This window comes from Panthera pardus, unplaced genomic scaffold (genome assembly GCF_024362965.1).
Source record: "Panthera pardus isolate Hobbes unplaced genomic scaffold, ASM2436296v1 HiC_scaffold_20, whole genome shotgun sequence".
NCBI classification, from domain to species: Eukaryota; Metazoa; Chordata; class Mammalia; order Carnivora; family Felidae; genus Panthera; species Panthera pardus.
In genome coordinates this window covers 73,895,957-73,923,770 of record NW_026526766.1, presented here as the reverse complement: position 1 = coordinate 73,923,770, position 27,814 = coordinate 73,895,957, and the positions used below count along the sequence as shown (strand labels likewise).

The window sequence follows — 27,814 nt, the reverse complement described above, 5'->3', positions numbered from 1 at the left end:
CGCTCCCCCCCCCCCTGGGCTGGAAACCTCCCTCCCGGGGCTGTTCAAAGAAGCACACAGCCACAGATGCATCATTCCATTGCCTCAGTTTTAAATATTTATTTAAAATCCAGAAGGGAGAAAGGAGAAACGGAACCCACTGGGGTTTTAACACACTGACATGTGGACAGACACAAACAAGGACAGCAGAAAATCCCAAGAACGAGACAGAGGCCAGGTGGAGACTGGCAGTGTGGGGAAACCGAGGGCTGAGATGAGGCCCAAGCTGCTACAAGAACGCACTTCCGTGGGGAGCGTCTGGGTTGGGGCGGGAGGGCGAGGCATATACAGGAAGTGTCTGGTGGGGAAGGTGGGCCAGAGTGAGGTATTAAATAATGAAAATCAAATCCAATTCCCAAAGAGACACGACTTTTAGAGAAAATAAAAAAGAAGACACAAACAGACGTTCACATAAAACTTCCCCTTCTATAAAAATAATTCCATACTTAAAATAACCTCAAAATCCAACCTGGGCTGACTGGTTGTCTGATAAAGGACAGCCCAGATTACACTGGCTATCCCCCAGTCACGCGGCACCCCGAGATTCCTGCCGTCAGTCTTTCTCCTCAGCCCACATTTACCCTTGGAGCTAATGACGTGGGGTTTCTAGAGGACTTAATGACAATGGAAAAGCAAGAGTGATGGCCTCATCTTGGCAGGGACAAGCTCTGGGAGGGAGGATGTGGTGTGGTGAGATGGTTCCATGTTGATATGTCCCCTCCAGGCCGGCGCTGACCCAACACCGCTCTTAAAACTGGTTTCTTCAAAGTCAAGGCTTCAACCCCTGACTCTCCAGCTTAGATCACACCTTCCAAGATAAGCCTATCTTCCCTCCAGGACCGTGACCAGGCTGAGCCCAAATTCCTTCATGCTCAGGCCTCCCCCTGCCTTAGAAGGACAAACATTTCGAAATCCATAAATTAAAAAGGTGAATCTTTCTGCTTCTGTTTCTGGTAGGGTTTTTTTATTTTTTTCTTTTTTTATTTTTTTTTCTTTTTCTTTCTTCGGCTTTGCTTTTTTTTTTTTTTTTTTTTTTTTTTCCTTTTTCCTTCCCCCTGCTTAGTCGATTACCTGATGAGCACAAGGGTGATACTCAGAACATGTTCAAATTCCCCAAACTTTGTCATTTGGAGGAGAGCACCACATGTGCATGATACCCCACATCAAAACGGTTCTTCAGAGTCTGTGGCAAAAATGGTAGCACCTTCAGAATCTTAAATAGGCTTTTTTTTTTCCTTAAAAAAAAATCACATACACTATGAGACAGCGAGCACCAGCGATTTCACAGTGGGAGGTAGCTAGCGTGGGCACCTCCGGCCCGAGGGTCGCGCTGCCCCCTCTCGGCCTCCACTGCTTCCCACCCTCTGGCTGCTTCTTCCCTCACCTCTTTCCCAGGTGAAAAAATAGTAATGCACCTTCTCTGTGTTTGTTTAAATAAAATATATATACTTCTTCCTTTCCTTTTCTCCTTTTTTCATGTCTCCTCTCTAATATTGCACATCAAAGCTCCCTGGCAGGGACCAGCTGGCGAGATGCCCCCTCCCCTCAAGCTGGCTAGAACGTGGGGCTCTTTGGGCAGGAAGCTGGGGAGGGCAGAGCTGGGAGACAGGCCGCAGGGCTCAGGCGGGTTGCAGGCCCAGCTTGCTCTGGCTGGCTCTTTGGTCGGTCTTTGGGGCTGAGCTGGGATCAGTTGGTCCCAAGGATACACTGTTCCCTGCTACCCCCCAGCCACTTTTACTGGGCAGACGACAGCTGGGGCCCTACCCAGGAATCCTTGGGCAGGTGAGCTGTCTCTCCTGGGCCCACCTGCCCCTAAGGACCCTCCCTTTGCCTCCTCCTCCTCCTCCCTCCCCCTCAAGGCCTAGAGGAGCCAGGAGGTCAGAGGTCAGAGGAAGCACGCAGGTCCAACTTCGAGGCGGTACTGCTTCCCTGATGAGGCAGGAGGGAGGTTGTCCACGCTGACGATGGGCAGCTGCTGCGGGTCCTGGGTCCGGAAGGTGAAAAGCGTCTGATGCCAGCGGCCATCCTGGACCTGAGAAGAGAAGGGAAAGGGTACACGTGTGACCCTCACAGTCCCCACCATCTGTCACATGCACTTCTCATCTCTTCTCACCATCTTTAATGGATTCACGGGATTTCACTGTAGGGACCACCTGTATTTGCCCATTAAAAAATTTTTTTTATTTATTAAAAATTTTTTTAATAATTATTTTTAATTTTGATAATATAATAAATAAAATAATATTTATTTTAATTTTTTATTTATTAAAAAATTTTTTAATATTTATTTTTAATTTTGAGAGAGAGAGAGAGAGAGAACGAGCAGGAGAAGGGCAGAGAGAGAGGGAGACACAGAATCCGAAGGAGGGTCCAAGCTCTGAGCTGTCAGCACAGAGCCCGACATGGGGCTCAAACCCACAAACTGCGAGATCATGACCCAAGCTGAAGTCGGACGCTTCACCAACTGAGCCACCCAGGTGCCCCTGCATTCGTCCATTTAGATTGCATCTATTATTTCTGTTCTCATAAGGAATGTCATTGGAGCTCAACTTCTGGGCATGTTCTTCTCGTTTCCCGAGAACAGATTCTAGAAGTAGATTTGCTGGATCAAAGGATACATACGTTTCTGAGGCTTTGGAAATATGTTGGATATACAATCAAACCTTGGATTGTGAGTAACTTGTTCTGCGAGCGTTCCATAAGAACGAGCAAACATTTCTAATACATTTTAACTTGATAAATGAGTGATGTCTTGCAATACAAGTAGTACATGATGCCCAATGTCACATGATCACAACTGAGCCAATGGTTCTCTCTCTCTCTCTCTCTCTCTCCCAGCAGGATTGTGGGTGATCGTTTCCCATATTCGGATGCTGAGTCTTAGGCTGGGGTGTTTGGCAGAAATCAGTGATTTTTCAGAACGTTGAAGTGGGTGCCCACGACTGGCATTAGTGTATTTTTTGTCACTTCAAAGCCCCTACAGACAGTCCTTTGCTCTTCCATACAAGTGTAAGCTTAGGAATGCTTTGCTTCATTCTAGGCCAGGCTGCCTGCGGATACAGACCCTTCCCTCTGCTACCTTATTGCCAGTTACATTAAATACAGTACATGACAAGAGTTTATTAATACTGCCCTGTAGTCAACATCCGTGTGAGCATGTACAATGGCCCCCATGCAGAAATAGGTTGAAAAGAAAGCCAGTAAGAAGGAGACGATCACAGTGGAAGTTAAGAAGGAAATAAGTCATCGAGAAATACGAGCGAGGTATGTGAGTGGCCGAAACTGCAAGATTTTATAAGAAGTCTACATGTGCATCTCGTCTGCAGAGGAGGAGGAGAGAAAGGCAGAGGAATCCCTCACTTAAAATGAGATTAGGGAGATGTGTAAAATGTGGGAAACAGTGAAGAATTTTGTAGAAAAGCGCCACCCGAATAAGGCTATAGCAGCCCGAGCGATGAATCTGTTTAACAACAATACAATGTCACATTTCTGCGAAATCCTCAAAAGGAGGCAAAAGCAAGAATCATTGGATAGGTTCCTTGTTAAAGTTGCAGGAAAAGAGAAAGATTCCACTGAGCCAATAGACAGCAGTGATTCCATTAGAGTGAAAGTCGTCCTACACAATAACCCTCCTCTCTCGTCTCCCTCACACCAGCCACCAAGGTTTTCAAAGGTAAGTGCAGGTTAATGTCTTTATTTTTCTTTATATTTTGTATTTTCTTTATTATTTTGTATTCTATTGCACTATTGTAATCATTTTTATGTGAATATTTTTGGGTTGTGGAACGAATCATCTGAGTTTCTGTGATGGGGAAATTCACTTTGATATACAAGTGCTTTGGATTACAAGCATGTTTCTGGAACGAATTATGCTCGCAAACCAAGGTTTTACTGTACAGGCAAACATCGTTTCATTGCACTGCGCTTTGCTGATCTTCACAGATGTGTGTTTTATAAATCAGAGGTTAGTGGCAACCCCCTGTGTCGAGCAACATGTGTCAGTGTCACTGTCCCAACAGCATTTGCTCACTTTGTATCTCTGGGTCACATTTTCATAATTCTCGCAACATTTCAAACTTTTTCATGACTATTATATTTGTTTTGGTGATCTGTGAGCAGTGATTATGATGCACTGAAAGCTCAGATGATGGCTGGCATTTTTTAGCAGTGAAGTATTTTTTTTAATGTTTATGTTTTTGAGGGAGAGAAACAGAGTGCGAGGAGGAGAGGGGCAGAGAGAGAGGGAGACGCAGAATCTTAAGCAGGCTCCAGGCTCCGAGCTGTCAGCACAGAGCCCCACATGTGGGGCTTGAACCCATGATCAGGTCAGATCATGTCCTGAGCCAAAGTCAGACACTTAACCGACTGAGCCATCCAGGCATCCCGATCAGTGAAGTATTTTTTAATGTTTACTTATTTTTGAGAGAGACAGAGACAGAGAGAGACAGAGAGAGACAGAGAGACAGAGTGTGAGTAGGGGAGAGGACGAAAGAGAGGGAGACACAGAATCCGAAGTAGGCTCCAGGCTGTGAGCTATCAGCACAGAGCCCAATGCAGGCTCATGGTTCCCACGAACATGAGATCATGACCTGAGCCGAAGCTGGACGCTTAACCAACTGAGCCACCCAGGCACCCCAATCAGTGAAGTATTTTTTAATTAAGGTATGTACATTGTTTTTTAAGACATGATGCTGTTAAATACTTAATAGGCTGCGGTATAATGTAAACAAAACTTCTGTGTGTGCTGGGAAACCAAAAAAATTAATTAGACTTAATTTATTGCAATATTCACTTTATTGTAGTGAATAGAACTGAACCCACAATACCTCTGAGGTGTTCCTGTATATATATCCAGCTGGGTCCCAAAAGCCTCTACCAATTTTTTCCCAAATAGCTTTGTGCAAGAGTGTTGGTTTCCCCACGTCCTCACTAACACTGTGTATTATTAGTTTTGTTTAATTTTGGGCAACTAGTTATTTCTGGACAACTTTCTGACTCCCTCTCTGCCAACAACCCACCCAGTTTTAGACATTTAAAAATAACCAAAAGTGTCAAGAGAACCAATTAGCCTGGTCAGGATGGGGGCAAAGAGAAGAACAGAAATACATTCTCCTACAAGCAGCCTTGCAAGTAAGTACAGCCATCTAGCAGCCTGGGAAATTTCTATCAGCCAGATCTTCTCTCAGAAGTTTCCCAGAGATGATAGTGAATCAAAGGAATTTTTAAAAACTGTTATAGGGGCGCCTGGGTGGCTCGGTCGGTTGAGTGTCCGACTTCGGCTCAGGTCATGATCTCACAGTCCGTGAGTTCGAGCCCCGCGTTGGGCTCTGTGCTGACGGCTCAGAGCCTGGAGCCTGTTTCAGATTCTGTGTCTCCCTCTCTCTGTGACCCTCCCCTGTTCATGCTCTGTCTCTCTCTGTCTCAAAAATAAATAAAAATGTTTAAAAAAAATTAAAAAAAAAACTGTTATAATAAAACTATTACGCAAAGATAAAGATTGTATGTATTTGCTAATTATGCTAATACAATATACTATATTACACTAACATACTAATGTAATGTGCTAACGTGTATTACATTAATTGTTATGTATAATTTTATAATAATTGTTATGAGTAATTTTATAGTTTTATAATATAATTAACTGCTATGTTCATGCATGAGAGGCCCAGGAGGGGCCCCAAGGGTTGGTTACCTTGCAGCCATCCATGGACACTTCTGGCCTGAACTGACCACCTGCTTCAAAGATCTGCCCGTTCCACGCCCGGAAGCGCACAGCCCGTTTGGCTGGGGTCTGCCCCGTGCCCTCCTGCCACACGGTCATGTTAAGGCAGTGGATGGTGATGTGCTGTGTCACTTCAGAGCTTAGCAGGTGCAGAAAATTCATCTGGACCCGGCTGACAGCAAACTCGACCTGTGGCAGAAACACGGCAGTGAGGTAGGGTCAGGCCGGCTGCCCGAGGCTCTCAAATATCCTCACCTCTCTCTGGAAGGCGCAGAGAGAAGCTCTTTCCTGGTGAGCCTTTCCCAGCTTTGCCCCCAGACGCGTGCCCACTGGAGACAGGGACATAGAGGTCCAGTGTGAGCCAGTCCACAGCCAAGGAGTAACAAGGACGGGAAAGAACCGAGGCCACAGCTATGAGGGTTCCGGAGTCACCTGATTCCTCCCCCATGGCATGGGTGTGGGAGGGGGTTTGTCTTTGGAGCTGAGCTGGGATCCTGAGGCCCAGAGAGGAAGAGGAAGTAGATCAAGAGGCTCTTGGAACAGGGGGAATATGAGAAGTGCCCTCCCCACCCTTTCTAAGTCCCAAGGCCCCAGAAATGGCAGTCCCAATAACCAACAAGGACAGGATTTATGGCTTCAGTGGATGCAGCTTAAGCCCTGACCATTGGTTTTGTCTTTTTGTAACGGAAGTGCTGAGGAGCCCTAAGCCCCCACCCTGGACCCCAATAAAAGCAGAACCCCAGGCCCCTGCACACACGCCTCTCTCCACCAGCGACCTGGCTGTGCGCCCCCGATGTGCTGTGTGATTTTCAGGTCCGGTAAGTAACAAATCTGTACTTTTTCAAAGTTTCTTAGTAGCGAAGGGCACCTTGCAATCATAATAAGAACCACAAGGGCTGGCCCAGCTGCAACGTTGGTTATTTATAGGCTGAGACCGGCACAAAACGGTGGCCACTGTTCCTGGTGGGATGGCCAGTGCAGGGGCCATCTCTGGCCTCACCCCTCTGCTGGGGAGGTTTGACGTGGGGGTTCCCAAACCCCAGACTCAGAGTCAGAGGGGAAAGAGCCTGGCTGGGGTGGGGGTGGGCACTGATGAGGCTACTGTGTTTCCTGCGTCTGGCACATGTTGGCCACCCGACAAGACTCGCTGACTAGCTGGCCCACGTGCAGATTCTTAAACTCGGGGTCAGAGCCGGTCAGCACGGGGCAGCTCCTGGAGCTTCCTCGGGAGGCCTGATGGGATGGGATGCAGGGGTTCTCTGCCCCCACCCCTCCCCTGCAGGCCAATGGGCTCCTCCCACTGTAGCATAAGTCCTCCCATATGGAGGATTTGCTGACCCCGCAGACCCACAATACACCGCAGGGTACCCCGGGCAGGGGGGGTGGTGATGCCTCAGTGCCGCCACCTGTCCTGGTTTCTTGTTGACCTGCCCTGAGCCACCTCAAATCCTCAGCCCAGAGACGGGCACGTGGGAAGCAGGCACTGAGCATCCGTGAAACGTGTGCACACACAGCTGAGGCAGCGCGTCCTCGGTGAGCATCACACGGACTTATTTTGTACTGATGGTTCGCGGCTCTCCAAGCCAGGCCAGCTGGGCCCACTATTGCTGTTTTTGGTATTAGGCAGAAAGTTCTACTTGAAGGAAACACCACTAACCTCATCATACAACTCGAAAGGGTTTGGCAACCACAGATTTAGAAGGATTCGTCCCCAGTTTACAGAAGAGGAATCAGGCTCACAAACAGCCAGGCAGCAAGACAGCCGAGGCTCAGACCATAACTTGGGTGGGCTGGAGCCCTGGGCAGGGGAGGGGCAGAGAGGACCGGTCAGTGTCGGGGCGGGGTGGGGGGAGCAGACCTTGGAGGCCGTGATGGGCTTGAGACACGTTTGTCCACCATGTGTGAAGTTGCAGGAAACTTCGATGGTGTCGGACGAGCAGCCAAGGTTTGGATCCACCCAGTAGGTACCTGCAGGCAGCATGGACGGGGGATGGTATGTGTATGTGGGGAGGAGCCCGGGGCTTGGTTCTGCAGGTGGACCGCACCCCTGGTGACCCGCGGAGCCCCAGCGGGGCACGACGTCGGGGAAGGGAGCAGAAAAGGATTCCATGAGCCCTTGAGATGGGAACAAGGCCTCTGGGCAGAGCTCACAGCTGGCAGAGGCCCTGGAGGGGCCACAAGGCTGAGCCCTTGCCTCTGGTGCTCCTGTGAAGCGTCCATTTTACAGAGGGGACAGCTGAGGTTGAGAGAGGCGGAATCACTCGCCCAAGGGATTTAGGGATCATCTGGGTGAAGGGGCTCTTCCCCCAAGGCTTGCAGGGGGGAGGGGCGGGAATCAGGCCTCCACCCCACCGGCTAGACACCTCTGCCGGCCCCCGGTTTCCCCACAGGCCTTCCAAGGGAGCCGAAGGCCCCACAGCTGAAAGAGCAGGACAACCGGCCACTAATGTACCTTGTTGTCAGTGGAGAGAAGAGGTGTGGACGGGAAGGGGGGGGGATCCTGGCTCTCAGAGAATCCCTGACAGCCCCCCCCCCCACCCAGTCCCCTGCCCTGTTCTCGCCCTTGGAGGCTTGTCCCGACAAGGCTCTTATCTCCTTGCACTGAAACGGCTGTCCCCAGCTTGCAGAACTGTGGGCTCTGAAAGGGTGCAAGCATTCCCCCACACCCCGGGAAGCACAGGGCCTGCCTTGCGGGGCTCAGTGACTGTTTGTTGAGCGGATAAACGACCACCCCAGGTGCCTGTCTCCCCAAGGACAGAATCTTGGTCCCAGTGAGCCAAGACCCCAATGCCCCATCTCCCCCAGCCCCTCCTGGACCTCCCCTGCCCGGCCCGCTCCACCCCGAGGGGCGGAAGCCTTGTCTTCAGACCCCACAGGCCCTCGTACCGTCCACCATCTTCTGCTCACAGTCCATGAGGTCTCGGCAGACCCGGGCAGGGTTCTCTTTGGTGCCCAGGGGCGTCTTAATGCTCTGGATGAGGTTGCTGAGGTAGTGTAAGGTTTTAAAGATCTCCCCTCCCTGGTCCAGCACCAGCCGGTCTGGATGGCTGTAACCCTGTCATGAGGAGAGAAGGTGGTCACCGGCTCGTTGAGGTCCCGGCCCGGCCCGAGGTCTAAGCCTCTGCAGCCGCAAGTTCTTGCACTTGGGAGATGATGCGGCTCCCCCCACTTAACAGGTAGGGAAACTGAGGGCCAGGGATGGGATGGGGGCTGCCCCAGAGTCTGGAAGCGTAAGGGGAGTGGAGGGCCAGCATCGACTCCCCCAGCTGCCAGCTCCAGCTCAGGGAACAAATAAGCTGTGGGACGCTCGGTGCAGGCCACATGGAGGCTGTTGACCACACACGAGCCATTCCTTCTGTCTCCCCCAGGAGGGGATCTCATGCAGGCAGGGGGCCCGGAGGTACCTCTGCTTTCAGTGCGCCATTTGTGTCCATCCACGTCTGGAAAGCTGCTCCAAGGTCATCTTGCTGCTGTGCAAAAAGGAGACGGGGTGTGCATCCTGTCCCCACTCCTGGCCCCAAGACCTCCCCAGACTCACCAAGAGGGAAACCCAGGGTCTGAGCACGAGCTCTCCCAGCCACCTTCCCGGGTGGTATCACGGCCAAGTCGCCTGCCTCCTGTGGAACTCTCTGTCTTTCCTCCACTTACAAACGGAGTCAGAGCTGACCCTTCCACTCCCTTTCTCCAGGCCTTCCCTAGCTCTCCATCACCCTCAGGATTAAGTACAAACTCCTCCACATGGTTACAAGACCTGAGCTGAGTGTTGTGGTCTCTGGCCCAGACTCTCTTCTCTTGGTCACACAAACTCTGTGCACCAGACGCACTCTTGTGTTCCCAAATCGCTAAGCACCATGCTCTATCTAGCCACGGGGCCTTTGCGCATGCTGTTTCCATCACCTGGATCATTCTTCTTACCCTCCAATGCTCCATCTGGCTATCTCCTAATCCAGTGGTTCTCAACTAGGGGCAGTGTTGCCCCCTGGGGGACATTTGGCTATATCTAGAGACATTCTTGGCTGTCACAACTGGAGGAGGGGTTGCTTCTGGCATCTAGCGGGTAGAGGCCAGGCACGCTGCTAAACACCCTAAAATCACTCGTAGCAAAGAATCATTTGTTGGTAAAGGCTGCAGTTGAGTAGCCCTGCCCTGGACTCATCCTACATGTCAGCTTCCTCGGGAAATCCTTCATCGGGCTCCCGCCCCCAGGCTGGGTGCGGTTCCTTTCTCTGTGTGTCGGCAGTGCCTGTGTTTCTCCTCTGGTTTGCACTGTAGCTGTCAACCACACACCTGTGCCTGCAACCCTAGCACTGGACTTTCCAGAAGCACAGCAGCGGTCTTGCCATGAGAACAGTGACAGGGAGAGCAGGACGGAGAGCAAAGCCCGAGAGGTCCAGAGCCCGGACTCTACAGGTATTTCTCAAGTTCACATCTCAGCCTTGCTGCTTGCTAACTGCATGATCTGGGCAGGTTGCTTACCGTCTCTCTGCATCAGGACCCTGAGAATGGGCATGATTATAAAACTCTCAGAACCTTGAGAGGAAATCAGTGAGCTAATCCGTGAAAAGCACATCTAACGGTGTCTGCCTATCACAAACACTCAATATATCAGCTCTTATGCAAAAAAAAATTCAAATTCCTTGAATTTTCCATTTTTAGAGGGAAAGGTTCCCCCCCCCCCACCCCCAGATCTCTTTACTTTCCCCTAGCTGTCTGGCTTCCTTAGAGAAGAGAAGGGCTGGGGTCGGTGCAGAGTGAGAGGTCAGAGCCATCAGTTTATTTTGGTGGATGATGCTGGGGGGACGGACAGTGAGATGCTGAGAGATGAGAAGAGCAGAGCTCCGAGGGGCCTAGTGGCACGAGGGCTCCTGTTCCGTTCAGCCCTCCCCCTCAGCCATTCCCGGGGACACCGTCAGGGCCTGACTGTCACAGTCAGCCAGCACAGTGGTAACACGGGGAGGGACTCCTTGGAGGCCTTGGATCAATACCAATGGCCAATGATTTCATCAATCACGCTTATGTAACAAAGCCTCCCTAAAACCCCAAAGGGATGGCACTCAGAGACCTTGACTTCTGGGGAGAGTGGCCACCCAGAGAGGGCACGCGAGTCTGAGCCTCTGTCTCATGACTTGCCCTGTGCCTGTCTTCTGTCTGGCTATTCCCGAGTGATTTCCTTTTATAATAAACCGGTCATCTAGTAAGTGAAACGTTTCTCTGCTCTGTGAGCTGCTATAGCAAATTAACTGACCCCAATGAGGGGCATGGGGACCTCCGCTTTACAGCCAGTTGGTAGAAGCACAGGTGACAACCAGGCATCTGAGGTGGGCAGGATGGGGGATGGGTCCCGTAGGACTGAGAACCAGTGGGGTCTAATGCTTTCTCCTGATACACAGTGTCAGAATGGAGTTGAACTGTAGGGCACTCGGCTGGTGTCCCAGAATTGCTCTTGGGAATGGGAAACGGCCACCCTGGGTCAAGCTTGAATTGATATCAGAACCTGTTTAGATCCTCGGCAGTCAGCTGATCTGTACCGAGCACACTAACAGGATCAGGACCAGGGGCCCGGCCGCTGGAGTGTCCCCCTGGGTTCCCAGTCAGGAGCACATCCTGGCTAAAACATCAACTCCCCACCCTCTGGCCTCTTTCTGCTGCTTTAGGGTCCAGGGTCCGGTGTGGGGGGACAAAACCACGTGGGCATCCCTGGGCCTAGCTTAGGGTTCTAGCCATTGTGACCAGAACGAGGTCAGCTGCCAACCATCCCCCCACACTCCCAGGCCTTACCCCAAGGAGGCCAAAGAGAACATTCTCCAACTTACAAAGTGGATAGGGCTCCCTGGAGGACCCTGAAAAGGAAGAGCCTCAGTCAGTATTTGATGGGGTCTGGGTGCTGGAGTCCTCAGGGGCTGTCAGGAGCCTGGAGGGGCCACCCGGGCACAGGGGACACGCAGAGCTGGTCTCTGCTCTTCTGGAGGCAGAGTCTGTGCTCCACACTCTCCTGGAAGTCTGTGGAAGCTTGTGAGCCCTGCAGGGTCAGGGCCAAGACAAGCACCTGCCAGCAAAGCCTTGGGCCTCATTCAAAGGAGCTCTGTCACCTGCCCTGGAGTTCAAGGGCACCGAGCATGATACCTACCGGTGGGCCAGGCCGGCCTCTGGGACCAGGAGGACCCTGGAGGGAAATAAGAACAGTGAGGACCTGGTCAAAGGCCCTCCATCTTCCCCACCCCAGGCCTCCTCAAGTGGACCTGAGACCCAGGACAGTCGTACCTCCAGCACAGACGGGTACGGATGGGATGACTGAGGTCCAAAGGGAAAGAAGGTGCCTGAGGACTTCAGTGGTCATCACCACCCCCCCACCCCCATCCCCATCCCACCAGCCCTCATACCCCAGCCCACTCACCCTCGGACCTTGCAGTCCCTGGAGGAGGACAGAAGCAGAGAGAGACAGTTAGGGGATAGGGCTGAGCTGTGCCCCCGTCCTTGTCCCCCACCCCACCCCTACCCACTGGAGTGCTGCCCCCTGCACCCATCGACTCACCAAGTCCCCTCGGCTGCCTTTGTCGCCCTTTGGACCCTGCAATAAATCATGGCCCAGTAAGAGAGGACTCAGAGGGGAAGTTCTATTTCCAAGATGGGGAAACTGAGGCTCAGACTGGCTCTGGGTCACAGAGACAAGCTTGCCTCAGCAGTCTTTCTGGTCAGCCCCCTACACATACCGGGCGTCCTGAAGGTCCCAGGATTCCGAGGGGGCCAATGATGCCTTCCTTTCCCTAAAGGAGACAGAAAGGCTTGTGTGTTCTCGTCCTAGGGCCTGGGGAACTGAGTCACAGGGACAGGAGAGTGGACGGCAGCCTGAGTGTCCCATTGGGATGGAAGGGAGACTTCCTCAAACAGGGGCCAGGCCATGCACCTCCGGGGGCCCCTCCTGTGTGCCTTGGGGTGGGCTACGAAGAGTGGGGGGAGGGGAGCAGGTAAAAGGGGGAGGCGGCAACCCAGCTGGGCAGAAAGGGCACAGGCAAGGGGATAGAAGGCTGCGGGCCCAAGTCTGAAGGAGCAGGAGGAATAAGGCCTGTATCCACCCAGCGGATGGCTGGCCAGCCTTTGGCCAGGGCGACTATCCCCACTAGGACAGACAAGGAGAGGACTCACCATCAAGCCAGGGGACCCCCGAGGGCCCTGGATGCCTTTCAAGCCGATGTCTCCAGGAGGGCCCTGTGGGAGGCAGAAGAAGGGCTGTCTGTGTCTGGGTGGCTTGACAATTACTAAGCAGGTAGCAGAGTGTGCTGGCTCTGTGCTTATATAGTGTAAGCCTCTGTTCTTAACCATTTCAACGACCCTCTATGGTTATCACACCCATTTTATAGATGGCAAAACTGAGAATTGGAGATCCAAAGTAACCTGCCTAAGGCACAGGGCAGATAAACTGGGGAGCTGGGCTTAGAACCCAGGTCTGCTGGAATGTGAGTTCTGGGGAACGAGGGTATCCGTGCTCGATTCTCACTCTTTTCCGGCCCACCACTGTACGTGCTTATGAAAAACTTGTTGCAAAAGTAAATGGATAAATGGACGAACTAGGTAGATGGATGGGACCCCAACAGGAACGATATGGAGTAGGAATCTGTACCTTGGGTCCAAAGAGGCCAGCCATTCCCGGGAAGCCCATCTCGCCAGAGTCGCCCTGTGCGGGGAGCAGAATGAGATGGGGTGAGTGGGGCCAGGACAAAGATGCCCAGCCAACCACCCAGGACCTCTGGGCCTGCCTTCTCCCAGGGACATCAGCGGCTCCACCTTGGCGAGGGTGAAGAGCTCACACACTGGACACTGTATGCCCTCTGTCGGGTGAGAATGCTCTAGAACTCTTAGGCTCTCCCGTCCCAGGTCTTCAAGGAAGAGGATGATAGGACCCACAGGCTCTTCCCCACCCATCCCAAAGGCTTTCCCAAGGACTGCGTCCCTCAGAATAACCATTAGCTGTGGGCCTGCAATGTGCCAGGTGCTTTGCATTCCTGCATTGGCCCAGGGGGGCACAGTGTGCCCTGTTCACAGATGAGAAAACCGAGGCTCAGAGAGAGCAGGAACTTGCTCATATTCACCCAGATGCCATTGTGGGGAGCGATGGGGTGTGAACGATTCTGGAGGCCGGGATTATACCGTAGGTGCGTGCTTAACTTTTAAAGAAAGCGCCCAGCTGTTTTCCAAAGTGGTTGCACCATTTTACATCCCTGTTAGCGGAGTAGGAGAGTTCCAGGTGCCCCACACCCTTGCCAACACTTGGTGTGCTCAGCCTTTGAAAAGTGTTACCATTCCAACAGGTGCGCAATGGCACCTCATTATGGTTTTAATGAGCATTTGCCTAAAGACTAGCGATGCTGATCTTTTTATGTGCTTATCCGCCATCCGTCTGTCTTCTCTGAAGCATCTAAAGTCTTTTGCCTCATTTCTTTATTGGGCTACTCCTTTTCTTATTAATGAGCTTTGAGAGTTCTTTACATATCCTAGATACAAATCCTTTACTAGATATATGATTTGTACTTCCTCTTAGCCTGTGGCTTGTCTTTTTTATTCTCTTACCTTTGAAGAGCAAAAGCCTTCCATATTGATAAAGCCCACTTTATCAATTTTTTTTAATGGGTCATGATTTTGCTGTCATATCTAAGAAATCTTTGTATAACCCATGGTCTCAAAGATTTTCTTCTACCCTTTCTTCTAAAAGTTTTACAGTTTTAGGTGTATGATCGATGTGGAGTTAATTTCTGTACAGGGTATAAGGTATCCAATTGTCCCGGTACCATTTGCTGGAAAAGACTGTTCTGTATCCACTGAATCGTTTTTGCAACTTTGTCAAAAACCAGTTATCCATACACGTGTGTGACTACACATGTGGATTCTCTATGCTGTTCCTTTGATCTGTTATTAGTATGTTTATGGCAATACCACACTTTCTTGATTCCTGTAGCTTGGAATCAAATACTACAAGTCCTCCAACTCGCCCATTTCTTCAAGTTGCTTTGTTTCTTCCAGATCCTTCACATTTCCAAGCGAATGTTAGACGCAGCTTCCTATTTTCCACAAGGAAGCCTTGATGGGATTTTGATTGGGATTGCGTTGAATCCAGATACCAACTGGAGGAAAACCGACATCTTAACAATGTTGCGCTTTTGACCAGCGAACACAGTAAGTTCCTCCGTTTAGTTAGGTCTCCCTCAATTTATTTCAGAAATGCTTTGCAGGTTTTCAGCCCACGTGTCTTGTACACCTCTTGTCACATGTGTCTCTAAGTATTTCCTATTTCCTCTGCTATTATTAACAGTATTGCTTTTCAGATTTCAAGTTCTGATCATGGCTAGTGCATAGAGATTCAGTTCATGTTTTTTAACAGTTTATTTATTTTTGAGAGACAGAACCTGAGTGGGGGAGGGGCAGAAAGAAACAGAGACACTGAATCCGAAGCAAGCTCCAGGCTCTCAGCTGTCAGCACAGAGCCTGATGCAGGGCTTGAACTCATGGACCATGAGATCATGACCTGAGCCGAAGTCGGACGCTTAACCCACTGAGCCACCCAGGTGCCCCGAGATTTAGTTCATTTGTGCATATTGAGCTGGCGTCCAGCCATCTTGCTATACTCACTTGTCCTAGTAGCTTTCCTGTAGATTCCACTGGATTTTTTTTTATTTTTAATTTTTTTTAATGTTTATTCACTTTTGAGAGAGAGAGAGAACAAGCACAAGCAGGGGAGGGGCAGAGAGAGAGAGAGTGGGACTCAGAACCCTAAGCAGGCTCCAAGCTCTGAGCTGTCAGCACAGAGCCCAAGGCGGGGCTCGAACTCATAAACCGTAAGATCATGACCTGAGCCGAAGTCAGACGCCTAACTGACTGAGCCACCCAGGTGCCCCTCCACCGGATTTTCTATATAGATAATCATTTTATCTACAAACAAAAAGATTCACCTCTTCCTTTTTGACATGAATGCTTTTTATTTATTTTTTTTATTCCTTATGGCATCGGCTAGAGCTGCCAGTACAATATTGAATAGAAGTAATGAGAATAGGGGTGCCTGGGTGGCTCAGTTGGGTAAGCGTCTGACTCTTGATCTCGGCTCAGGTCATGATCTTACGATTTGTGAGTTCAAGCCCTGCATTGGGCTCTGCGCTGACAGTGTGGAGCCTGCTTGGGATTCTGTCTCCTCCTCTCTCTGCCCCTCCCAGCACACACGCCCGTGTTCTCTCTCTCTCTCTCTCTCTCAAAATAAATAAATAAAATAAACTTCGAAGTAATGAAAACACATATCTTTGACTCTTTTCTGCTTCTTGGGGAAAAAATTCAGTCAATCATTCTTTTTTTTTTTTTTAATTTTTTAATGTTTGTTTATTTTTGAGAGACAGAGACAGAGTGCGAGCAGGCAAGGGGCAGAGAGAGAGGGAGACACAGAATCCGAAGCAGGCTCCAGTCCCTGACCTGTCAGCACAGAGCCTGATGTGGGGCTTGAACCCACGAGCCACGAGATCATGACCTGAGCTGAAGTCGGATGCTCAACTGACTGAGACACCCAGGCACCCCTCATTTGGTCTTGATGTACTACCCTTTTTATATATTCTTAGATTGGTATTTCTAAAATTGTATTGAAAACTTTTGTATTCCTATTTATGAGATATATTGGTCTGTAATTTTCTTGCAATGTCTCTGTCCAGCTTTGACATCAGGGTAAATGTCAGTTTCATAGACTAGGTTGGGAATTAGTGCCCCCCCTCTTCAATTTTCTGGAAAAGTTTATGAAGAATGAGTAGTACTTCTTCCATAAACTTTTGCTAGAATTCTCCACTGTAGTCATCTGAGCCCAGAGTTTTCCTTGTGAGATGCTTTTTAAATCACAGAATGAGCTTCTTAGATAGATACAAGGCTACTTCAGGTTCAGATGGCGATCCACATCTCCTCATTCTGAAGGGACCACTGAGATCTCATTTCTTTTTAAAAAAAAAATTTTTTTTAATGTTTATTTTTATTTTTGAGAGAGACAGAGACAGAATGTGAGTGGGTTAGGGGCAGAGAGAGAGGGAGGCACAGAATCCAAAGCAGGCTCCAGGCTCTGAGCTGTCAACACAGAGCCCAACACGGGGCTCGAAATCACGAGCTGTGAGATCATGACCTGAGCGGAAGTCGGACGCTCAACCAACTGAGCCACCCAGGCGCCCCTCAGATCTCATTTCTGAGCCTCCTCCCTCCTGCCACCCTGCTCAGGGGAGGCAGACGAGCATCTGGTGCCCAGAGAGGCTGTTGCTCTGCCCTTGTCACAGAGCAGGAGGGAGGCTTCTGGGCCTGTGCGTGCATGTGTGAACATGAGTATTTGTGTGCATGTGTGTGTGAGAACATCTGTATTCCCGGGGCTCACTCACCGGCTGGCCTTTGGATCCAGGCTCCCCCTGGTTCCCAGGAAGCCCGGTTCCACCTGCTGTCCCTCGTTTGCCAGACAGGCCCAGCTGCCCAGGCAATCCATTTTCACCCTTAAAAAAAAAAAACCCAAAATATCAAAATGACCAAATGGGGACATGGTTCTAGGGGAGGGGCAGGGAGATCCAAGAGAGTGATTCCACAGGGTCAACCGACATCTCAGGATTCTTGGGCTCAGATACAGGCCTGGTGGGGGCTCAGAATTTCAGCCTCCTTGAGAGGACAGCCTCTTTTCCTTACTGTGGCATTCAAGCTCCAACTTCCCCTCCACTCCCCACCCTGCCTCTCCTCGACACTGTTTCCTCCCAGCAGACCACAAAGTTCCCAGCTCCGCACCCCTGCTCCAGCCATTCCTCCCCTGTTCACCTCATTTAAACCCTCCCTGGGCCAAGGCCACCTCTCCCTCTGCCTGCTGTTCCCGCAGAGGGTTCCAGCCTCTCCCCCAACTAAACCTCGAGCTTGGGGAGGGCAGGAGGAGTCATGTCTGACTCATCCATCTCAGTCTCCCCTTCTGTGTCTAGTCCTGGGCTCAGACCGACTCAGGACTGCCTCCCCACCGCTCAGGGAAGCTTTCTAAAAAGAAGCCTGTTAGAAGGAGGTCCTGGCTGGGAGCGCTACCTTGCCTTTGTTCCACGAAGGCCCACAAGAGGGCGCCCAAGGACAGCTTAGTAACCAGTTTGCCTGTTTTATTAAGGCCTGGAGGGTGCCTTCTATAATTATTTGCTACCTGGATACACTTTCCTATAAGCCAGGTTCAAGCCTGGGGCAGGGACCCCTGAGAAATGTCAGCGACAGGAACTCCATTTTCACATGGGCTGTGGGACATGGGTGCCCATAATGACACTGCTTAGTGCCATTATGGTTAGTACCAAGGCTGAAAGGGTGCCAGGGGTGGGTAAGTGTATTAACAAGAGTCTGACCTTGAATCCTGGGGGCCCCTGTGCTCCAGGCAAGCCAGCCACACCTGGGTTTCCTCTCTTCCCCGCAGGGCCCATGGGGCCAGGGTCCCCATCATCTCCCTGCTCCCCCTGTAAAGAAAGATGGCAAAAGGGGATCTCTTGTGTTTCAGGAAATAGGCAGCCAAGGAGGCAGAATGACTCCAAAGTCCCGGTGGACTCTGGGTGGACCTGGAAGGGGGAGGTCAGACTCCACGGGGGAGGTCATCCTGCCTGTGTGTGTGAGGACAGCTGGACCAGTGAAACACCAGGAGCTGCGCATTTGCAGGTAGGGAGGAAGAGGGACCTTAAAGGCAGAAGTTCCCTGCACTGGATGGGGCAGGACCTTCTGGGTGCAAACATGGACAGTCAGAAGGGCCACATTCCCAGGTCCCAAGGACTGAGGCCACTGCCCATGCAGGAAACTTCCGGATATGTTGGTTCTGCCCCATGCAAGTTTCCAAACCTGCTTCTCCTGGCCCATGGCCTATGGCAGAACCCCACCCCCCATCCCACCCTGCCCCCAACACACACAAGACACCATCTGTTAACCCCTGCTCACCTGCTGTCCTGCTTGACCATCCCGGCCAGGAAACCCATCTGGTCCAGCCATACCCTCGGGGCCCTGTCTCCCCACCACGCCCCGAGGCCCTGGCAGCCCCTGCAGGCCCTGGAGGTATAAAAGAAGCTGGTGATGGGGTGCCTGGGTGGCTCAGTTGGTTGAATGTCTGACTTCAACTCAGGTCATGATCTCGTGGATTGTGGGTTCAGGCCCCGCATCGGGCTCTGTGCTGACAGCTCAGAGCCTGGGGCCTGCTTTGGATTCTGTGGCTCCCGCTCTCTCTTCGCCCCTCCCCTGCTCATGCGCTTTCTCTCTCTCTCTCTCTCTCCCTCAAAAATAAATAAACATTAAAAAAAAAAGCTGGGGAGGGCTTCTGGGGAGGGCTGGGAGGCAGGAGGGAGAGAACCAGCCGTGCATGGGTCACTCACCTGAATCCCCCTTCGTCCAGGTGCCCCTGCCTTGCCTTGCTTTCCCTTTGGTCCCTGAAAAATCAAGGGGCACATGATGGAAGCTGCCTGGAAGAGGACAGACCCCTAGGATTTCTGGGACAGGTGCTGAGAGGATTATGGGGCCCCTGTGTGGCCTGTCCCTCTACCTCTTGGGCAGCATCTGAATCTGCACATGGGCCCAAGAGCCCCGGCCTGGAAGCCCAGGGGCAGGCTGGCCTTGGAACCTGCCAGTGCTGTCACTGCCCCTGCTCTGGGCCCTGGGCCCCCTCTGGCTCCCCTTGCTACAGAGGCTCTAGGTACGGCAATTTCCTAGTGGGAACCTGAGCCCGGGAGCTCCTTTGATCCTCAGAGTGTGGCTATATCCCTGTGGCCTGGGACAGTGGTGGGGGGTGGGGGGGCAGGGGAGGTTGAGGGCATTAAGACAGCACTGGCCCAACAACTTCAGTGCCTCAGTGGAGGCAGACATAAGGGCTCTGGGTACAAGACAGGAAAGTCCCCCTCCTGGAGGCCCCGCATACTGGGCTGGTAATCCCCCTCACCCCCACCCCTCAGGCCCTTTGAAGCAAAGAGATCTTGACCTGAAGCACCCTGCAGGGCGCCAACCAGCCCAGCCTCCCACGTGCTCTGTGCCTGGGCCAGTGTCTGCCCCTCCCAGCCTCCCTTGTGGACGTCAGCCCTCTCACCTCTTCCCCTTTCGATCCTTTGGGTCCTGGACGTCCCCGGGGTCCCGGATGCCCCTGAAAACCAAGGTGAGATGATGCAAAGCAGCCCCAGGATTCCCCCCTGGGGAGGGCAGTAGCCAGTGTCCGCCTGGAGGGGGAGGGGTGGGAGGGGTTTGGGGGTGCAGGCTCTGGGGGCACCCCAAGCATCAGGGCAGGAGAAACCAGAGGGGACTGCCCCAGGCTATCCCACAGGGAGGATCCCTCTGTGGTTTAAAGGGGCCATTACTTCCCCCACTGCTGTCCACCCACCTCCGGGGCGGGGGCCGGGTGGGGGACAGGAAGCACCACTCACTGGTAGGCCCTGCTGGCCTGGGTCTCCACGGAGGCCTTGCACACCCTCCTGCCCCTGGAAGCCAAGGAGAGACCAGTGAGGGGGCCCATCCTGGCAGGCCTGGGGGCCCGGGCATCTTCCGGCCTGGAGGAGCCCCCGAACGCTTACTCTTCCTATAGCCATGTGTCATCGTCCCCTCTCTGGGCTCGCTAATCTGCAAAGCCGTGGAATAATGACCCTGCCCGTGAGAGGAGGAGCCTGGTGGGGGGGCCGGGTGCTCCCCCAGTGGCTTGTGTCCTGCTTCTGTCCACTGCTTCTGTTGGGAGAGCTGTTCCCGGCCACGGATGGGGAGACTGAGGCCCGGCGAGGAAAGGGGTCTCTGTCTCCCATCTCATCCTCTCCCTCTGACGGTCCCCCTGTCAGCATGAATTCTGGCCTGAGCTCTCTTTCAGGGGGTCTGTGCTTCAAGCTGGGCACTGATGGTGGGAGGGAGGGCTTGTCTCTTGGCGAAGGCTGTTCTCCCGCCAGGCGCCTGTGAGGGCTGAGGAATGTCCCGGCAGAACATGCTGGAGGCCGCCAGCGGGTAGGAGTTCTGATACTTACGGGGTATCCAGGGTCCCCTGGCTCCCCGCGGTCTCCTCGATCGCCTACGGGGCCCTGAATGACAAGGACAACAAAATATGAGCCACCAGGTGCAGGCGATGCAGACCTGGGTCTGGGTCTCACTGGCCTCCGGCTCTCAAGCTGGCAGCAGCCTCACCCCTGCCAATCTCCCCTCCCCCTCCCCACAGCAAGAAGCTAGGGCTCCACCTGGGCAGGGGTCCAGGGGACCGGAAGGGGGACTTACCCGATCTCCAGGTGGCCCAGGGGGCCCCTCGGCCTTGCCATCCTCGCCCTGCTCCCCCTGTGGACACAACGGGCTTTAAGACACACTTCCCGCTCCTGGTGAATTTGGGGAGGTCTAGATACTCCACACAGCGTGGAAAGGGCCTTCGTCAGAGATGAAGTCCAGCCTACTTAGGGTTACAGATGGGGAGACTGAGGCCAGAGAGGGAAAGGGCAGACCTGGGTGTGCAACCAGGATCGTGGAACACAGCATAGTGTTCTTTATGGTCTGCCCCGGTGGGCACCCCGAGCAGGAGCCCTCAGGCTGTAAGACCCAGGTAGCTCGGAGCAGAGACCTGGGTCATGCCCAGCTTTGCACAGGACCAGCTGCTCAGACCCTCAACAGGTCCCTTCCCATCTCGGAGTTCTTCGTCTCAGCTGGGGAATGGGGGCGAGGTAGGGTGAAGGGACAATGGTGATACCGAGGAGTTCCAGGAAATGACACGAGAAGGCCCCGTGTGGTGCTCCTCAGGGAGTGACAATAGTTCCAACAGCTGGCAGCCAAGGGCACTGCCACCGGCCAGCCACAGACACTGGCTGCATACTTCCAACAACCCTATGCAGCAGGTGATACATTATTCTTCCCATTTTACAGCTGAGGACACTGAGGCACAGAGAGATGATGTGGGCTGCTCCATTGTTCAGCCCCGAGTAAGAATCCCTTTCTCTGGCCTTTGCAGGAATGAAGTGGCCAGAAAACCCCAGAGCAGGCCCGGGGCTGCCCCACGTTGCACTCAGCTGCGGGCCAATTCGGGGGTCTTGTCCATCAGACAGATTCCTATCTGCAAACAGCACAGGGAAGCCTTGCAGTGCTGCTCTGAGGACCCCGTGAGGGAAGCTCAGGACTGCCCACACAGTAGGGCCTCAGATGGCCAGGAAACTGGGCATTGCTGACAATAACAGCAGGGGCGACGTGTGGCATGGATTCAGTCGGATTGGAGAGATTGGGTTTCGAGGCCGTGGGACCCTGGCAGGCCGCCCTGGGCCCTGGTCCACCCCCAAGACAGGAGGCTGGATGCCATGTGCTGGCTACAGGAAAGGTGTAAGCAGAACAGCGAGCGGCAGAACCTCGGGGCTCAGAATGTTCCAGCCCCAGACAACCGGTGCCACTCCCATGGGGGTGCGTGCTGGGCAGGAGGCTCCAGCCAGGGCACCCCGGGCCCTCTCGATGTTGGCCGCGACTGAAGGGGAAGCCTGGGAGGCAGAAGGAGCTGCCCCTGCAGCTGGAGCCTGTCCCCGGCCCAAATCAGTCCTGGGGGCTGGCAGCTGCAGTCCTTTGGCCCAGGGCCTCTGTGGCTCCTGTGGGCAGAGACTGAAGGCGGGAGGGACTTGGCCCGAGGCTTAGAACCGGCTGTACCCAAGGGGGTGGCCCAGGGAGTGGGGATTCCCTCTCTTCCCTGACCTCTCTCTGTGGCTTTTTGTCCCTAGTCTCAGTCACACCGTGGAGGGAAGCAGCCGGACTAGGGCGCATATGGAGAGGGGGGCAGGGTCTACCTAGTGCATTCTGTGTACCCGACACTTCGTGACGTGCTTCATAGATTCCATTCAGCACTCCTACACTGCTGTGCCTACTGGCCCATTTTATAGAGGGGGAGCCTGAGGCCCAGGGAAAGAAGGGTCCTAGTCAAAGCCACACAGAAATCAAGGAGTGGTCTGACCCCAAAGCCAGCTGTACAGATCTCCTCCGCTCCCCACCTCTCCCCCGCCCTGCCTTACATTGTGGCTCTAGTTCGGGGATGCGTTTTTAGCACCAGGAAGCTGGTAAAGCCCCCGTCTCCTTGTTCCCAGAGTCTCATCCCTAATCCCTCCAGACACCACCTTTGTAGACACATGCCCCACAGGGAATTCAAGAGTTGAACGACATATCAGCTCATCTAAGTGCCTGCTTCCGAAAGCCAGGGATGCACAGCCTGGCATCAGACAGTCTGCATCGTAGTCCTGCCACCTTTCCACCGGTCCTGACCTAGTCCTTGAGCATCGTGAAGACTCAGTTTCTCCATCTGTCACGTGGGACACTGACACCTCCAGGTGGGGGTCGCGGCAGGGACCGTGGAGACATCCCGGGCAAGAGCTTTGCACACGGCCGTTTTGTTTTGGGGTCTCCCTTGCGAACCTGTTCCCACTCCTCCCAGCACCCTCCAGCTTGTGGGTGGCTCTTCGCTCTCATGCCTATTTTTACTCCTGAGCCCTTTAGGGCATCATTCTGCAGCCCCTAGCTCAGGGCCGAGAACACACCACATAATCATTTGAAATCCCTAAGTCCCTGTTAGATAGCCAAATGAATGAGAGAACTCATACAATACCTTATACATAAGAAAGTGCCCCTGGCTGCCATCTATGTGATGTCCTGCTTCGCCTCGCATTCCCGAGCTACCCACCCGCTTAACCGATGAGGCCGTCAAGGTTCAGGGAACCCTGGGGCCCCACCCAAGGCCCCGGCAGGCTCAGGGCGGATTGAGGGTTAGGATCCCATTCTCGGCAGCCACAGGAACTGGGTCTGGGGCTGAAGGTGGCTCAGAGGGAGCCTCTTGTTTCAGGGTCCGTCTTAACCCCTCCTGTGCCAGCCGTGGCAGACCGTGAGGGCCGAGGAGGGACATTTCCTGCAGCTTCCTGTGGGATGTTGGAGCCCACTGATTGCAGATCTCTTCTCCAAGCAGGAGGAAGGGGCCAGCTGGACAGCAAGCCAGGCCAGGGTGATTCACCAGGCAGCGGGATGTAGTTAGTGGGTAGCTGACTCGGCGAAAGAAAGGAGGGCTGGGGAGGCAGGGGGGCAAGGAGACAGCGGCAGGCCGCCTGCTAAGAGGCATTCCAGCTGGGCCATCAGGGGAGGAGGGAGGCAAGAGCGGGGGACTCGGAGCTCAAAGGCCCGGGCCCGGGGCCATCTTGGTGCTGCCTTGGAATGTGACCTGAGACCAATGCCTTGGCCCTCTGGCCCCATGTCCCCACCTGCACGGTGTGGCAGGGCACAGCCATCAGCAAGCTTTCTTCTACCTATTCCTGTCTTCTACCGAGGCTGGAGCCAAGGAGTGGGAAACAGACATGCCCTCCTTCTGCCTCAGTGCCTCCTTCCTGGCTGTGAAAGGCTGGCTTTGCTCTCTGTCCTAAGCCCTCTGCTGGCTCTCACTGGGTGATCTCGTTCCTAAGCAAGGCTTCAATCTTCACGTTCGCACAGATGATGGGATTGCAGTTCTGGTTGGTGCCTGACTGGTGTCCGTTCCCCCTGCCTGACCGGAAGCCCCGGGGAAGGCAGGAGCTGTGTCTGGTTTTGTTCTGGTGCTGGGCACAGACCTGATACCCGGTACATCTGGGTTGAATGTAGGTCTAATGGCTCCCGGCCAGCCGTGGTACGAGCAGGGCTGAGCCGACCGTGAACCTCCGCGTGACCCCAGCCACTGTTTCCCAGGGACTTACTAGAAGGAGCACCTGCTTCCCAGGACTGAGCACCCACCTTTTCGCCCTTTGGTCCAGGAGGTCCGAGGGGGCCCATGACGCCTTTGTGTCCCTACAGGAAACAAGATGACAAGAGGTGAGAGCGTATGGGCGAGTGAGGACTTGAGAGGCACAGTGATGAAGGACAGGAACTCGGAAGTGAAGAATCTGGGCTGTAAGTTTGGGTCCCGACTCTGCCCCACCTCGCTGTGTGATTCGGAGCAGGCCCTGTGCCTCTCTGGGGCCTGGCCTCCCAGACAAGCCATGTTGGCCCCCGGCACACCTCTAAGAGGGGTGCCAGCGTGGATGCAGAATTGGGTTAAGACCCTTCCCTTCTGCAGACAGCAGGTGCGACGCCCAGACAGGGAGCGAGTGTGGCACCCGCCATGGGAAGGAAGGACTCAGTGAAGGCACTTGGAGGGGGACGGCGCTTCTGGCTGCCCACCCCCGCCCAGCCCACCAGCGGCCTCTGACCCCCACGCTGCTCTGTGGGCACAGGGAGCTTCAGTGGCCCGAGGGCCACCCGCAGCAGGGAGGTGGTAGGGGCTGAGGCCGAGGCACTCCTGGGTCCCTGCCTGCAGGACAGAATTCCAGAAGGGGGTAGGTGAGATTTTCTTACATCATAACCAGCCAGTCCCGGTTCTCCTTGGGCCCCCATCCGTCCCGGAGCACCCTACAAGAGGTTACAGTTAAACCAATCATATTAAAGACAAAGATGATAAATATTCCAAACTCAGCCCTTCCCGATAACTACATTTCATTATTACCTACGCTCTCGCGTATTTCTGCCCACGAAGTCTGTGCAGTGGACAACACACAGTCCTGCATAGCTCCTCCCACGTGCCCATTCAGTGACATCATGGCAGCAGCATGCAATCAGCCAGGGTGGGAGCATTTGCACCGTGGACACTTTAAGTGTCACAAAACGGCTCAGCCGTTGATCAGTGCACACTGGCAGCTCCGAGATGCCGTCACCTGTCTGCCTCCCCCCTGCTTTCCCCCTCTACACCTGCCAGAGCCCCGGGGGCCCTCCTTCAGGGCAGGCCAGCGATAGACCGGGACACCCTCATAGTCCCCCAGGGATTCGTAGCACCTTCACCCTGATCCTCATGGAGCTATTTCCAGTGGGAAAACTCCTTCTTCCTAAAAAACACTCACGAGGGGCTGGTCCCCTCTCCCTCTCCTAAAATGGGGCTTGTCAATCTGGGTCTGCGAAGGACTTCAGAAGACCCACCACCCCCTTCAAACTGAAAGAGATACTTGGTGCTGTGGGTACTTTTGCAGGGAGAGAGGCTGCGGGTTCTGCAGGTTCCCAAAGGGATCCATGATTCAAAAGAAGCAGCCAGGACAAGGGGTCAAGCTGGCGATACCTCTCTTTCTGCCCTTGGCCCCCCTCTGCTCCGTGCCTCAGCCCACCCCACCCCACCCAGAGGGTTCTCACCGTTGGTCCCAGGCTGCCCCGGGACCCTTTAGGGCCTGGGGTGCCAGGGGGTCCGGGGTCTCCAGGGACACCCATCTCACCCAGCTGTCCTTGGTAGCCCTTGGCACCCTGCAGTGGAAGGAGAGACAGGCTGTCACCAGGCCCCATAGGGAGGTGGAGACAGACGAGAGAGACGTGGGGCAGGGCGAGGGGAGGAGGGACTGGGGAGGTCACGGCCCCAGGAAGCATGGCATGCCACCTTGGCTCCTGTCCGGCCCTTCTCGCCTTGCCTCCCTGGTTTTCCTTCAGGACCCTGAGGGGAGAAGGAGGGAAAGAAAAGGGTGAGAAATACGGAAGATTAGCGCACTAGCTCCGAGGGCAGCCTGCTGGGTGCAAAACTCACCCGTGCTCAATGCCCCTGTGACCTTGAGTGTGACCTAACTTCCCGTGATGGGAGGCTTTGTCTGCAAAGTGGGGACAGGGGTCCTATGTGCCTCAGAGAGCTGAGAATTCAACCTGCTCTCACTCACCAGGTGCGTGGCCCATATAAGCGTGGGATAAATCCTCATTTCATGGCGGCTGCTAGGCGCCCAGGCTGTCCCAACGGGAACAGCTCTCTGCACTCCCTTTGCCACGCACTGTTCCAGCCTCCCAGCCACGCTGAGTCTTGGGCCCGATCAAGGCCTCCTCCCACCTGTGGTGACCTCTGGGCTTCCAGAAGGTGAAGGGACTTGCCCAGAACCCTGATTCAACTGTCGGTCTGTCTGAGTCCACATCCAGGGCTGAGGGTACCCACTGATGACACGAGGCATCTCATCTCTAAGATGCTGCGGCTCACTTCTGACAATCCCTGGGGCCGTGTCCCACTGACAGGGTCTCCCTCCCTTGGGGGCTGGAGTTGGAGGGGATCGTCACAGTGGGGCATTGTGCGGGGAAGGTCAGCTGCCCTCCCCCGCTCTCCCACTGGGGTACCCAGGCCACTCCCTCCAACAGGCCGCTGTGCCCCCTCCCCCACAGGGCATCCCATAATGCAGCTCTGCCTCGCCCTGCCCTGGTCAGGGCCACACATTTCAGCAGGGTGAGTGAGTGCGTGTAAGTGTGCATGTGTGAATATAAGAGCGGGAGAGAAGAGAATCCCAACCCTGAGCCACACTGGTTTGGGATGTAGGGGGTGGGGCAGGCAGTGTTTCTGGTTTGGAAAGGACATCCTGATGGTCCACAGAAGACAGTTCTCTCAAGGCCCAAACCTCAAGGGGAGCTGGGAAAAAAAACACCTACATTCTTGGCAAACACTAAAGAGCTAGTTTGACTCAATCTCTATGGCTGCATTAACAGAGGTGCTTGCTATAGGATGAGAGAGATGATAGTCCCACCTTGGAATAGGAGTAGGTACTGACTGACTGTGATGGAGGAAGGGCAGGAAGATGGGATCTTAGAGGAACCAGGAAACACATGGGCTAACCCAGAGGGACTGGATTTCTGTCTGCAGATTTCTGCAGCTGCCCTGAGGCAGCAGCAACTATGTTCTCTGGGGTGGTCAGTGGACAGAAGTTACAAGGAGGCTGGCTTTGATTTAGTACAAGGGAGAGATGTCTGCTCAAAAGACAAAACATGGCAAAAGTGTACTGGAGAAGATGTCCAGTCCCTAAAGGAAGTGCCGTTCAGCCCACTCTGGGGCCCTCAGGAAGGAGGGAATGGTGATCCTGGAAGGACAGACTGTCCTGTATTCTGGTGCTTAAAGCCTCATGCGACCCTGGACAACTCCCTTTCCTTCTGTGTGCCTCAGTTTCCCAACTTCTTTTTTTTAATGTTTATTTATTTTTGAGAGAGAGAGAGACAGCATGAGCGGGGTAGGGGCAGAGAGAGAGAGGGAGACACAGAATCCGAAGCAGGTTCTAGGCTCTGAGCTGTCAGCACAGAGCCCAATGCGGGGCTCGA

General features: G+C 53.7%; 1 protein-coding gene and 1 long non-coding RNA gene across 8 annotated transcripts in view; one reads left to right on the top strand and one right to left on the bottom strand.

Annotated features, from left to right (window-relative positions):
* Positions 1 to 74: 74 nt before the first annotated feature.
* Positions 75 to 27,814, bottom strand: part of COL27A1 (collagen type XXVII alpha 1 chain) — a 141,158-nt gene continuing 113,418 nt past the window's right edge. For 4 of the 7 annotated variants that reach the window (XM_053908216.1, XM_053908214.1, XM_053908220.1 and 1 more), the window contains 24 exons: positions 26,136 to 26,189; positions 25,898 to 26,005; positions 25,076 to 25,129; positions 24,476 to 24,529; positions 20,990 to 21,046; positions 20,746 to 20,799; positions 20,164 to 20,217; positions 19,833 to 19,886; positions 19,129 to 19,182; positions 18,701 to 18,808; positions 18,124 to 18,231; positions 17,149 to 17,256; positions 13,383 to 13,436; positions 12,908 to 12,970; positions 12,475 to 12,528; positions 12,297 to 12,332; positions 12,159 to 12,176; positions 11,892 to 11,927; positions 11,578 to 11,604; positions 9,169 to 9,234; positions 8,651 to 8,819; positions 7,623 to 7,732; positions 5,735 to 5,953; positions 75 to 2,071 (listed from right to left, as the gene is read on the bottom strand). In XM_053908216.1, coding sequence (XP_053764191.1) covers positions 1,925 to 2,071; positions 5,735 to 5,953; positions 7,623 to 7,732; positions 8,651 to 8,819; positions 9,169 to 9,234; positions 11,578 to 11,604; positions 11,892 to 11,927; positions 12,159 to 12,176; positions 12,297 to 12,332; positions 12,475 to 12,528; positions 12,908 to 12,970; positions 13,383 to 13,436; positions 17,149 to 17,256; positions 18,124 to 18,231; positions 18,701 to 18,808; positions 19,129 to 19,182; positions 19,833 to 19,886; positions 20,164 to 20,217; positions 20,746 to 20,799; positions 20,990 to 21,046; positions 24,476 to 24,529; positions 25,076 to 25,129; positions 25,898 to 26,005; positions 26,136 to 26,189 — 1,866 coding nt within the window. In that variant the 3' untranslated portion in view covers positions 75 to 1,924. The remainder of the gene's footprint in view (positions 2,072 to 5,734; positions 5,954 to 7,622; positions 7,733 to 8,650; positions 8,820 to 9,168; positions 9,235 to 11,577; positions 11,605 to 11,891; positions 11,928 to 12,158; positions 12,177 to 12,296; positions 12,333 to 12,474; positions 12,529 to 12,907; positions 12,971 to 13,382; positions 13,437 to 17,148; positions 17,257 to 18,123; positions 18,232 to 18,700; positions 18,809 to 19,128; positions 19,183 to 19,832; positions 19,887 to 20,163; positions 20,218 to 20,745; positions 20,800 to 20,989; positions 21,047 to 24,475; positions 24,530 to 25,075; positions 25,130 to 25,897; positions 26,006 to 26,135; positions 26,190 to 27,814) is intronic. The other 3 variants (XM_053908215.1, XM_053908219.1, XM_053908218.1) reach the window with 3 other exon arrangements.
* On the top strand, positions 5,863 to 18,637 carry LOC109269931 (uncharacterized). The gene is made up of 4 exons (XR_002081336.2): positions 5,863 to 5,977; positions 6,455 to 6,582; positions 14,780 to 14,932; positions 18,273 to 18,637. It is a non-coding gene; the product is annotated as an uncharacterized LOC109269931 (long non-coding RNA).